Raw genomic sequence first — 13359 nt, forward strand, 5'->3', positions numbered from 1 at the left:
CCCCCCAAATCCCCCCAGTGTCCCCCCAACACCCCCATCCCCACCCCAGACCCCCCCATCCCACTATAAACCCCCCCAGGACCCCCCCAAACCCCCCATCCCCACCCCAAATCCCCCCTATGCCCCCCAACACCCCCCATCCCACTATAAACCCCCCCAGGACCCCCCCTAAGCCCCCCCAGGACCCCCCCAACACCCCCCAGTGCCCCCCAACCCCCCCATTCCCACCTCAAACCTCCCCAGGACCCCCCCAAACCCCCCCCATTCCCACCCCAGACCCCCACCCCAAACCCCCCCATCCCACTATAACCCCCCCAGGACCCCCCCAAAGCCCCCCTACGCCCCCCAAACCCCCCTATCCCTGCCCCAAATCCCCCCTATGCCCCTCAAACCCCCCCATTCCCACCTCAACTCCCCCCCAGGGCCCCCCCAACCCCCCCCAATGCCCCCCCCAAACTCCCCCAGGACCCCCCTGAACCCCTCCAGGACCCCCCCAGCACCCCCAGGATCCCTCCAACCCCCCCATCCCCACCCCAAATCCTCCCTACGCCCCACAAACCCCCCTCATTCCCACCTCAACACCCCCCAGTGGCCCCCAACCCCCCCCATTCCCACCCCAAACCCCCCCAGGACCCCCCCAAACCCCCCTAATGCCCCCCCCAACACCCCCCATCCCACCCCAACACCCCCATCCCCACCCCAGACCCCCCCATCCCACTATAAACCCCCCCAGGCCCCCCCTAAACCCCCCCAGGACCCCCCCAAACCCCCCTAGTGCCCCCCAACCCCCCCATTCCCACCTCAAACCCCCCCAGGACCCCCCCTTCCAAACCCCCCCATCCCACTATAAACCCCCCAGGACACCCCTAACCCCCCCCAGGACCCCCCCAAACCCCTCTATCCCACCCTAACCCCCCCCAAACCCCCCCAGGACCCCCCCAAGCCCCCCCATCCCCACCCCAAATCCCCCCCAGGACCCCCCCAGGGCCCCCCCATCCCACTATAACTCCCCCAGCACCCCCCTAAACCCCCCCAGTGCCCCCCCAACCCCCCCCATCCCCACCCCACACCCCCTCCCCCAGCCACGTGGTGGGGGCAGAGGGGGGGTCTCTCACCCCCGCCCCCCCCCAGGAGCGGGAGCTGGTGAGAACCTTCCGGATCCCGGTGCGGACCCTGCTGGCCTACGCCCTCACGCTGGAGGCCCACTACCACGCCGACGTCGCCTACCACAACAGCCTGCACGCCGCCGACGTCCTGCAGTCCACCCACGTCCTGCTGGGCACCCCCGCCCTCGACGTGAGCCCCCGGGCCCATCGTGGGGTGGGGGGGACCATCGTGGGGTGGGGGGACCCATTATGGGGTGGGGGGACCTGTTATGGGGTGGGGGGACCTGTTATGGGGTGGTGGGAACTGTCATGGGGTGGTGGGACCCATCATGGGGTGGTGGGACCATTGTGGGGTGGTGGGATCTGTCATGAGGTGGTGGAACCCAACATGGGGAGGTGGGACCCATAGTAGGGTGGTGGGACCTGTAATGGGGTGGTGGGACCTGTTATGGGGTGGTGGGAACTGTCATGGGGTGGTGGGACCCATCATGGGGTGGTGGGACCATTGTGGGGTGGTGGGATCTGTCATGAGGTGGTGGAACCCAACATGGGGAGGTGGGACCCATAGTAGGGTGGTGGGACCTGTAATGGGGTGGTGGGACCCGTAATGGGGTGGTGGGACCATCGTGGGGTGGTGGGACCTATAGTGGGGTGGTGGGAACTGTTAGGGGGTGGTGGGAACTGTCGTGGGGTGGTGGGACCCATAATGGGGTGGTGGGACCAGTTGTGGGGTGGGGGAGTCTGTCACGGGGTGGGGGGATCTGTCATGGGGTGGTGGGACCAGTCATGGAGTAGGGGGACCCTTAATGGGGTGGTGGGATCTGTAATGGGGTCGTGGGACCCATCAAGGGGTGGGGGGAACTGTCATGGGGTGGTGGGACCTATCATGGGGTGGTGGGACCCATTGTGGGGTGGTGGGGTCTGTCTCGGGGTGATGGGTCACGTTGTGGGGTGGGGGGATCTGTTATGGGGTGGTAGGACCCATAATGGGGTGGTGGCGTCTGTCATGGGGTGGGGGGACACGTCATGGGGTGGGGGGACCCATCGTGGGGTGGGGGGACCCATCATGGGGTGGTGGGACCTGTTATGGGGTGGGGGGACACTTCGTGGGGTGGTGGGACCCGTAATGGGGTGGTGGGATCTGTAATGGGGTCGTGGGACCCATCATGGGGTGGGGGGAACTGTCATGGGGTGGGGGGACACTTCGTGGGGTGGTGGGACCCGTAATGGGGTGGTGGGATCTGTAATGGGGTCGTGGGACCCATCATGGGGTGGGGGGAACTGTCATGGGGTGGTGGGACCCATCGTGGGGTGGTGGGAACTGTCATGGGGTGGGGGGACCTATCATGGGGTGAGGGGACACGTTGTGGGGTGGTGGGACCTATCATGGGGTGGTGGGAACTGTTAGGGGGTGGTGGGACAGGTCATGGGGTGGTGGGATCTGTTATGGGGTGATGGGACCCATCACGGGGTGGTGGGACCATTGTGGGGTGGTGGGATCTGTCATGAGGTGGTGGAACCCAACATGGGGAGGTGGGACCCATTGTAGCGTGGTGGGACCCGTCAAGGGGTGGTGGGACCCGTAATGGGGTGGTGGGACCTGTAATGGGGTGGGGGGACCCATCGTGGGGTGGTGGGACCTATAGTGGGGTGGTGGGACATGTCGTGGGGTGGTGGGAACTGTTAGGGGGTGCTGGGACATGTCGTGGGGTGGTGGGACCCATCATGGGGTGGGGTGACACGTCGTGGGGTGGGGGTCCTGGGGTGCTGGGGGGGGGTCCCTGGGTGCTGGGGGGTCCCTGGGGGGTCCCGGGGTGCTGAGCGGGGGCCGCCGCAGGCCGTGTTCACCGACCTGGAGGTCCTGGCCGCCCTCTTCGCCGCCGCCATCCACGACGTCGACCACCCCGGCGTGTCCAACCAGTTCCTCATCAACACCAGTGAGCGCCGCGCACGCGTGTTCCCTCGCACACACGTGTTCCCTCGCACACGCGTGTCCCCTCGCACACGCGTGTTCCCTTCCCGCACGCAGACGGTGCTCTGTGGGTCCTGCACGCACAAGCCGCCTTGCAGCCACGTCCCCTCTTGCACACGCCTGTTGCCTTGCACACGCGTGTCATCTTGCACATACACATCAGTGCACGCACATGTCATCTTGCACACGTGTATCATCTTGCACACACGTGTCTTTTTGCACATGCATGTCATCTTGCACACGTCATCTTGCACACGTCTTGCACACAGTCATCTTGCACACGTGTATCATCTGGCACACATGTGTCTTCTTGCACGTGCATGTTATCTTGCACACGTGTATCGTCTTGCACATGTTGTCTTGCACACACACATCATCTTGCATGCACATGTCATCTTGCACACACGTATCTTGCATAAGCCTGTTGTCTTGCACACACGTGTCATCTTGCACATATGTATCATCTCGCACACACGTGTTGTCTTGCACACGCGTCTTGCACACACATGTGATCTTGCACATGTGTGTTGTCTTGCACACACGTGTTATCTTGCACACTTGCCCCCTTGCACATGCCCATTGCCTCGCACATGCGTGTCATCTTGCACATGCATGTCATCTTGCACGCATATATCATCTTGCACACACATGTTGTCTTGCACACACGTCTTGCACACACATGTGATCTTGCACATGTGTGTTGTCTCGCACACGCGTGTCATCTTGCACATGCATGTCATCTTGCACACATTGTCTTGCACACACACATCATCTTGCACGCACGTGTCACCCTGCACACGCGTGTCACCCTGCACACGCGCTCTCACACGCATCCCCACGCAGAGCACCCTGCACCCCCCGAGCCGTGCCCACCCCGTGTGTGGGTGCATGTGTGGGTGGGGGTCCCTGGGGGGTCCCTGTGGTGTCCCTGGGGGGTCTCTGGGGGGGTCCCTGGAGTGTCCTTGAGGGGTCCCTGGCGTGTCCCCTGTGGGGTCCTAGTGGGCTCCCTGGGGTGTCCCTGAGGTGTCCCTGAGGGATCCCTGGGGGTGTCCCCTGGGGGTCCCTCGGGGAGTCCCTTGTGGGGTCCCTGGCGTGTCCCTGGGGTGTCCCCTGGGGTGTCTCTGGGGGTCCCTGGCGTTGTCCCTGGGTGTCCCCTGGGGGTGTTCCTGGGGGCGTCCCCGGGATGTCGCCTGGGTGTCCCCTGGGGTGTCCCCTGTGGTGTCCCTGGGGGGGGGTCTCTGGGGTGTCCCCTGGGAGATCCCTGGGGTGTCCCTGGGGTGTTCCCGGGGTGTCCCCAGGGGGTTCCTGGTGTGTCCCTTGGGGGGGGTCCCTGGGGTGTCTCGGGGGGTCCCTGGGATGTCCCCTGGGGTATCCCCTGGGGGTGTCCTTGGGGGTTCCCTGATGTGTCCCTGAGGTGCCTCTGGGGGTTCCCTGGGGGGTCCTTGGTGGTTCCCTGGGGGGTCTCTGGGGGGTCCCTGCGGTGTCCCTGGGTGTCCCCTGGGGTGTCCTTGAGGGTCCCTGGGGGTGTCCCCTGTGGTGTCCCCTGGGGTGTCCCCTGGGGTGTCCCAGGGTGTCCCTGGGGGATCCTGGGGGGGTCCCCAGGGTGTCCTTGAGGGGTCTCTGGGGTGTCCTTGAGGGGTCCCTGTGGTGTCCCCTGTGGTGTCCCCTGTGGTGTCCCTGGGGTGTCCCCTGGGGTGTCCCTGGGTGTCCCTGTGGTGTCCTGGGGGGGTCCCCAGGGTGTCCTTGAGGGGTCCCTGGGGTGTCCCTGGGTTGTCCCCCGGCGTGTCCCTGCGGTGTCCCTGAGGGATCCATGGGGGATCCCTGGGGTGTCCCTGTGGTGTCCCCAGGGTGTCCCTGAGGGTCCCTGGGTGTCCCTGGGGTGTCCTGGGGGGGTCCCCAGGGTGTCCTTGAGGGGTCTCTGGGGTGTCCTTGAGGGGTCCCTGTGGTGTCCCCTGTGGTGTCCCCTGTGGTGTCCCTGGGGTGTCCCCTGGGGTGTCCCTGGGTGTCCCTGTGGTGTCCTGGGGGGGTCCCCAGGGTGTCCTTGAGGGGTCCCTGGGGTGTCCCTGGGTTGTCCCCCGGCGTGTCCCTGCGGTGTCCCTGAGGGATCCATGGGGGATCCCTGGGGTGTCCCTGTGGTGTCCCCAGGGTGTCCCTGAGGGTCCCTGGGTGTCCTGGGGGGGTCCCCAGGGTGTCCTTGAGGGGTCTCTGGGGTGTCCTTGAGGGGTCCCTGTGGTGTCCCCTGTGGTGTCCCCTGTGGTGTCCCTGGGGTGTCCCCTGGGTGTCCCTGGGTGTCCCTGTGGTGTCCTGGGGGGGTCCCCAGGGTGTCCTTGAGGGGTCCCTGGGGTGTCCCTGGGTTGTCCCCCGGCGTGTCCCTGCGGTGTCCCTGAGGGATCCATGGGGGGTCCCTGGGGTGTCCCTGTGGTGTCCTCAGGGTGTCCCTGGAGGTCACTGGGTGTCCCTGTGGTGTCCTGGGGGGGTCCCCAGGGTATCCTTGAGGGGTCTGTGGGGTGTCCCTGGGGTGTCCTTGAGGGGTCCCTGGGGGTGTCCCCTGGGGTGTCCCCTCGGTGTCCCCTATGGTGTCCCAGGGTGTCCTTGAGGGGTCCCTGGGTTGTCCCCTGGTTGTCCCTGGGAGATCACTGGGTGTCCCTGGAGTGTCCTTGGGTGTCCCTGGAGGTCCCTGGGGTGTCCCTGGGTTGTCCCCTGGGGGTGTCCCCCTGTGGTGTCCCCGATGTCCCCCCCCGTGCCCCCCCAGACTCGGAGCTGGCGCTCATGTACAACGACGAGTCGGTGCTGGAGAACCACCACCTGGCCGTGGGCTTCCGGCTGCTGCAGGAGGAGAACTGCGACATCCTGCAGGGGCTGAGCCGGCGGCAGCGGCAGGCGCTGCGCAAGATGGTCATCGACATGGTGAGGGACCCCCCCGCCCCAAAAATACACACCCCCACCCCAAAAAACACCCCCAAAAATACACACCCCAAAAAAACTACATCCCCAAGCCAAAAAAACACCCCCAAAAAATATCCGTCCCCCAAAAAAACACCCCAACCCCAAAAAACACCCCAATCCCCCCCAAAAAAACACCCCACCCCAAAAAACTATCCCCCCCCAAAATACCCCTCCAAAAAACCACACCCCCACCCCCAAAAACACCCCAAAAAATACACACTCCAAAAAAACTACATCCCCACCCCAAAAACCACCCCAACCCCCTGAAACATGCCCAAAAAAACCACCCCCACAAAAAAACCACCCTCAACCCCAAAAAACACCCCAAAAAACTATCCATCCCCCAAAAAACCACCACAACCCCAAAACCACCCCAATCCCCCCCAAAAAAACACCCCACCCCAAAAAACTATCCCCCCCAAAATACCCCTCCAAAACAACACACCCCCACCCCAAAAAACACCCCAAAAAATACACACCCCAAAAAAACTACATCCCCACCCCAAAAAACCACCCCAACCCCCTGAAACACGCCCAAAAAACCCACCCCCACAAAAAAAACACCCTCAACCCCAAAAAAAAACCCAATCCCCCCAAAAAAAACACACCCCAAAAATCTATCCCCCCCAAAAATACCCCTCCAAAAAACCACACCCCAACCCCCAAAAACACCCCAAAAAACTATCCCCCCCCCAAAAAAAAACAAAAACCCACTCCCAAAAAATACCCCCCCAAAAAATCCCACGCCCAAACCCAAAAAAAAATCCCCCATCCCCAAAAAATACATCCCCAACCCAAAAAAAAACCCTACCCCAAAAACACCCCCAAAAAATACACCCCCCCAAAAAAAAACAACACCCCAAACCCCCAAAAAACACCCCAAAAAATACAACCCCCCAAAAACCCCAAAAAACGCCCCCAAAAATACCCCCCCAAAAAACCCACACCCAAACCCCAAGAAAACTTCCCCCAACCCCAAAAAAACACCCCCCAACCCCCCAAAAACCACCTTGAACCCAAAAAACCACCATCCCACCCCAAAAAAACACCCCAAACCCCAACAAAACCACCCCCAACCCCATAAAACCACCCCCAACCCCATAAAAACACCCCCCGACCCCATAAAAACCACCCCCAACCCATAAAACCACCTTGAACCCCAAAACCCACCTCCTCCTTTGAGGCCTCATCCTGACCATCCAAAAAACCACCATCCCACCCCAAAAAACACCCCAGACCCCAACAAAACCACCCCAAACCCCATAAAACCACCCCCCAACCCCATAAAACCACCCCCAACCCCATAAAAACCACCCCCAACCCCTAAAAACACCCCCCAACCCCATAAAAACCACCCCCAACCCCATAAAACCACCTTGAACCCCAAAACCCACGTCCCCCTTTGAGGCCTCATCCTGACCATCCAAAAAACCACCATCCCACCCCAAAAAACCACCCCAGACCCCAACAAAACCACCCCCAACCCCATAAAAACACCCCCCGACCCCATAAAACCACCCCCAACCCCTAAAAACACCCCCCAACCCCATAAAAACACCCCCCAACCCCATAAAACACACCTTGAACCCCAAAACCCACCTCCCCCTTTGAGGCCTCCTCCTGACCATCCAAAAAACCACCATCCCACCCCAAAAAAACGCCCCAAACCCCAACAAAACCACCCCAAACCCCATAAAACCACCCCCAACCCCATAAAACCACCCCCAACCCCATAAAAACCACCCCCAACCCCATAAACCCCCCCCTCGCCCCCCCCGGGGCCTCCTCCTGCCCGCAGGTCCTGGCCACCGACATGTCCAAGCACATGGGCCTCTTGGCCGACCTCAAGACCATGGTGGAGGCCAAGAAGGTGACGAGCTCGGGGGGGCTGGTGCTGGCCACGTGCGCGGAGCGGCTGCAGGTGGGGGGGCCTGGGGGGGGGACTGGGGGGGGGTCAGGGGGCAAAAGGGCCCGATCCTGCCCCTCATCTTCCTCGTGGGTCCCCTGGGGGGTGTTGGGGGGACAAAAGGGCCCGATCCTGCCCCTCATCCTGGGGGTCTCCTGGGGGTGCTGGGGGGGGTTGAAGGGCCCGATCCTGCCCCCCCTCCTCCTCCTTCTTGGGGGTGTTGGGGGGGACAAAAGGGCCCGATCCTGCCCCTCACCCTGGAGGTCTCCTTGGGGGTTGCGGGGGGCTGTCAGTGGGTGCCAGGGGGGCTGCAGGGCCCGATCCTGCCTCTCACCCTCGGGGGTCTCCTGGGGGGGGTGCAGGGGGTATCAGGGGGGGTGTGAAGGGCCCGATCCTGCCCCCCCCTCCTCCTCCTTGGGGGGGTGTCGGGGGGTGCTGGAGGACACAAAAGGGCCCGATCCTGCCCCTCACCTTCGGAGGTCTCCTGGGGGGGTGCTGGGGGGTGTCAATGGGTGCTGGGGGGGCTGCAGGGCCCGATCCTGCCCCTCACCCTTGGGGGGGTCTTCTAGGGGGTGTCACTGGGTGTTGGGGGGGGATGAAGGGCCCGATCCTGCCCCTCATGCTCTGGGGGTCCCTTGGGGGGTGTCACTGGGTGTTGGGGGGAGCTGCAGGGCCCGATCCTGCCCCTCATCCTCAGGGGTCTCCGAGGGGGGGTTGGTGGGTGTCGGGGGGGTCAAAAGGGCCCGATCCTGCCCCTCCTCCTCCTTGGGGGGGTGTCAGGGGGTGCCGGGGGGGGACAAAAGGGCTCGATCCTGCCCCTCACGCTCTGGGGTCCCCTGGGGGGGTGCTGGGGGTGTCAGTGGGTACCAGGGTGGGCTACAGGGCCCGATCCTGCCCCTGACCCTCCGGGGGTGCCCCGGGGGGGGGGCAGGTGCTGCGGAACCTGGTGCACTGCGCGGACCTGAGCAACCCCACGAAGCCGCTGGCGCTGTACCGGGAGTGGACGCGGCGCATCATGGAGGAGTTCTTCGGGCAGGGGGACCGGGAGCGGGCGCGGGGGCTGGAGGTGAGCCCCATGTGCGACCGGCACAGCGCCTCCGTGGAGAGGTCCCAGGTGAGGGGACACGGGGGACATGAGGGGACACCGTGGGGACACGAGGGGACAGCGTGGGGGATGTGGCAGGGGGGCTGCGGGGGGTGGGATGGGGTGAGGAACCCGTGGGGGATCCATGGTGGGAACGATGGGGTGACCCTGAGGGTGGGGACACCATGGGGACACTGGGGGACACGAGGGGACATCATGGGGACACAAGGGGACAGCGTGGGGGATGTGGCAGGGGGGACACAGGGGGTGGGATGGGGTGAGGAACCCATGGGGGATCCGTGGTGGGAGCAACGGGGTGACCCCGAGGGTGGAGATACCGTGGGGACATGAGGGGACATCATGGGGACATGGGGGGACACCATGGGGGATGTGGCAGGGGGGCTGCAGGGGGTGGGATGGGGAGAGGGGGACATTTTCCATGGGGACAGGGACCCCCAGTGCCACCCCAGTGTCCCCAAGCATGGGCATCCCATGGGAACAGGGACCCTTGATGTCACCCCAATGTCCCCAGCTGGGTGTCCCATGGGGAGAAGGACCCCCAGTGCCACCCTGATGTCCCCAAATGGGTTTTCCATGGGGACAGTGACCCCCAGTGCCACCTCCATGTCCCCACTGAGGTGTCCCATGGGAATAGGGACCCTCCCTGCCACCCCAGTGTCCCCAGATATGTGTCCTACAGGGACAGGGACCCCAAGTGCCACCCCAGTGTCCCCAGATGGGTTTTCCATGGGGACAGTGACCCCCAGTGCCACCTCCATGTCCCCAGCTGGGTGCCCCATGGGAATAGGGACCCCCAGTGCCACCCCAATGTCCTCACCGGGGTGTCCCACAGGGACAGGGACCCCAAGTGCCACCTCCATGTCCCCACTGGTGTGTCCCATGGGGACAGGGACCCCCAGTGCCACCCCAGTGTCCCCAGATGGGTGTCCCATGGATACAAGGTCACTTCGCCCCACACTGATGTCCCCGAGTGTCCCATGGGGACAGTGACCCCCAGTGCCACCCCAGTGTCCCCAGATGGGTTTTCCATGGGGACAGAGACCTCCAGTGCCACCTCCATGTCCCCACTGGTGTGTCCCACGGGGACAGTGACCCCCAGTGCCACCCCACTGTCCCCAGATGGGTTTTCCATGGGAATAGGGACCCCCAGTGCCACCCTGATGTCCCCAAATGGGTTTTCCATGGGGACAGAGACCCTCAGTGCCACCCCAGTGTCCCCAGATGGGTTTTCCATGGGAATAGGGACCCCCAGTGCCACCTCCATGTCCCCAGATGTGTGTCCCATGGGAATAGGGACCCCCAGTGCCACCTCCATGTCCCCACTGGTGTGTCCCATGGGGACAGTGACCCCAAGTGCCACCCCACATCCCTACTCAGCACCCCCATCCCCCAGCTGCCACCGGGGCGGGTGGGTGATGCCCTGATGTCCCCAGCTCCGTGGCACAACACCCCCCATGTCCCCCCCCGTGTCCCCCCCCGGTGTCCCCAAGGTGGGCTTCATCGACTACGTGGTGCACCCGCTGTGGGAGGCCTGGGCCGAGCTCGTGCACCCGGCGGCGCAGGACATCCTGGAGGCCCTCGAGCACAACCGGGACTGGTACCAGGGCCGCGTCCCCCCCAGCCCCGAGCCGCCCCCCCCGGGGCCCCCCCGCTTCCACTTCCACCTCGAGGATGATGATGGGGACGAGGACGGGCAGGATCGGGCCCCTCGGACCCCCTGGACACCCACTGACACCCCCCAGGACCCCCCCGAGGAGGAGGAGGGGCAGGATCGGGCCCTTCAGACCCCCTGGACACCCCTTGACACCCCCCAGGAACCCCCTGAGGAGGAGGAGGAGGGGGGGCAGGATTGGGCCCTTCACGCCCCCCAGCACCCCCCCAGGAGACCCCACAAGGATGAAGAGCAGGATCGGGCCCCTCGCCCCCCCCAAACCTCCCTCAACACCCCCCAGGAACCCCCCGAGGATGAGGAGGGGCAGGATCGGGCCCTCCACCCCCCCCCCAGGACACCCCCTGAGGAGGGGGGGCAGGATCGGGCCCCTCAGCCCCCCCCAGCACCCACCGACCCCCCCCAGCACCCTCCTGAGGATGAGGAGGGGCAGGATTGGGCCCTTCACCCCCCCAGGAGACCCCCCAAGATTGGGGGTCAGGATCGGGCCCCTCGCCCCCCCCAGACACCCCTCGACCCCCCCCAGCACCCCCCTGAGGAGGAGGAGGAGGGGGGGCAGGATCGGGCCCTTCGCCCCCCCCCATCACTGAGTGAACCCCCCCAGCACCCCTCCAGGAGACCCCCTGAGGAGGGGGGGCAGGATCGGGCCCTCCACCCCCCCCCAGCACCCCCCGACCCCCCCGGGAGACCCCCCGAGGAAGAGGAGGATGAAGAGGAGCAGAACGGACTCGGGGGGGTGTTGTGACCCCCCCCCTCTCTCTGTAGATTATTTGGGGGGGGGGAGATGCCCCCCCCCCCCCCCACTAGAGCAGATTTATTTTATTTTAATTTTAATATTTTATTTGGGGGGGGGTATTTGGGGGGGGGGCACTTTTTAGGGTATTTTTTTTAAAAAAAAACACTTGAAAAGGCAAAAAAATGCCCCCCCCCCCGAGGGGGGAGGGGGAAAAAAGGGGACACGGACAGAGACCCCCCCCCAAAATAACCTGGGGGGGTCAGGGGGGGCCCCCCCCGTCAGCTAAAAGCCATTTATCCAGTGGGGGGGGGGCAATTTGGGGGCTGGGGGGGGGGGAGATGAAGCCTGGGGGGGGTAATAAGGCCTGGGGGGGGCAATAAGGCCTGGGGACCCCCCCCCCCAATTTGGGGTGCATGTGCCCCCCCCCCAAAGTCTTCCTCTCGCCCCCCCCCCCTTTTCGCACAGGGACCCTCGAGGTTGCCCCCCCCCCAATTGCCCCCACCAATTGCCCCCCCCCCATTTGCCCCCAGCCCTTTTGGGGGGGGGATCCCTCTCTATTGGGGGGGGGTCTCATGCCCCCCCACTGGGGTCCAGGCCATATTGGGGGGGGTCTCTCAGCCCCCCCCCCCTAAATCCCCACCAGAGTGAAGCAATAACAAGGTGCCCCCCCCCCAAATCCCTCTTTGAGGGGGAGGGATTTGGGGGGGGGCTGAGGGGGGGGTCGCGGTGGGGGGGGGGGTCTCGGGGGGGGTCGTAGAGCTTTTATTTTTGTATCTATTGTGAATGGCCGGGACCCCCGGGGGGGGGGGGGGCTTGGGGAGACCCCCCCTTCTCCCCCCCATCCCCTGGGGGTGTTTCCCCCCCCCTCTTTTTGCCCCCCCCCCGTTCTCCCTGCATCAGCTCGAATAAAGAGGAGAAGGGAGCGAGTGGGGGGGGGTCTGTGCTGGGGGGGGGGCTTTATGGGGGGGGGGGCTTTATTGGGGGGGGTTAATGGGGGGGGTGAGGGGCTGGGGAAGGGCCTGGGGGGGCACAGGGAAGCCCTGGGGGGGGGGGCTCATGCCCTGGGGGGGCACAGGGAAGCCCTGGGGGGGTCCTAAAGCCCCGGGGGGGGTCTCATGCTCCGGGGGGGGCACAGGGAAGCCCTGGGGGGGGTCTCATGCCCTAGGGGGGTCCTACAGCCCCGGGGGGGGTCTCATGCTCCGGGGGGGGGCACAGGGAAGCCCTGGGGGGGGTCTCATGCCCCGGGGGGGCACAGGGAAGCCCTGGGGGGGTCTCGTCGCCCGGGGGGGGGGGCACAGGGGAGCCCTGGGGGCGGGGTCTCATGCCCCGGGGGGGGGAACAGGGAAGCCCTGGGGGGGGTTCTACAGCCCCGGGGGGGGTCTCATGCCCGGGGGGGTCCCCACAGCCTTGGGGGGGGTCCCTCAGCTCTCCCCCATGCCCCAGAGACCATAGAGAGGAGCTCACAGTCCTCCAAGCCGGCCAGAAGGTCCCCCGGGGGGCGTGGCCTCCTCTGCCGCGGCGCCACACGCGCATGCGCGATGCGGGCGGCGCCTGCGCACTGAGGCGGCGGGCGGGGGCGGCGCATGCGCAGAGCGGCCCCCCCGGTTCAAACGGCGGCGCGCGCGCACCGACACCCCCCCCCCCCACCTCTAACCGGTACCGGGAGAGCAGGTAACGGGGGGGGGCGGCCCCCATCGCCCTGGGGGGGCCCTGTGACCCCCTGGGTGGGTGCTCCATGAGGGTGGGCCTGGTTGGAGGCGCCTGAGGAGGGCGGGGGAGGCCCCGCCGCGGTGTCCGGGGGGGTCTCGGTGTCCTTTAGAGCCCTCTTAGGCCTCCCCCACCCCCAAACCGCCCTTTCTACCCCCCCCCCCCGGCCTCCCCCTGCCCCCCCCGAGGCCTGTTACTGCCCCCCCAAACCC

The 13359-nt window shown here is 65.3% G+C and overlaps 1 protein-coding gene across 7 annotated transcripts in view; it reads left to right on the forward strand.

Annotated features, from left to right (window-relative positions):
* The window catches only part of PDE4A (phosphodiesterase 4A), an 86752-nt gene extending 74390 nt beyond the window's left edge, over window positions 1-12362 (forward strand). For 6 of the 7 annotated variants that reach the window (XM_068421795.1, XM_068421796.1, XM_068421794.1 and 3 more), the window contains 6 exons: window positions 1132-1296; window positions 2944-3043; window positions 5831-5985; window positions 7823-7945; window positions 8862-9044; window positions 10526-12362. In XM_068421795.1, the coding sequence (XP_068277896.1) occupies window positions 1132-1296; window positions 2944-3043; window positions 5831-5985; window positions 7823-7945; window positions 8862-9044; window positions 10526-11449 (1650 nt within the window). In that variant the 3' untranslated portion in view covers window positions 11450-12362. The remainder of the gene's footprint in view (window positions 1-1131; window positions 1297-2943; window positions 3044-5830; window positions 5986-7822; window positions 7946-8861; window positions 9045-10525) is intronic. The other variant, XM_068421791.1, reaches the window with a different exon arrangement.
* Window positions 12363-13359: the final 997 nt, after the last annotated feature.

Source organism: Nyctibius grandis, chromosome 35 (assembly GCF_013368605.1).
Source record: "Nyctibius grandis isolate bNycGra1 chromosome 35, bNycGra1.pri, whole genome shotgun sequence".
In the NCBI taxonomy this organism is placed as follows: Eukaryota; Metazoa; Chordata; class Aves; order Nyctibiiformes; family Nyctibiidae; genus Nyctibius; species Nyctibius grandis.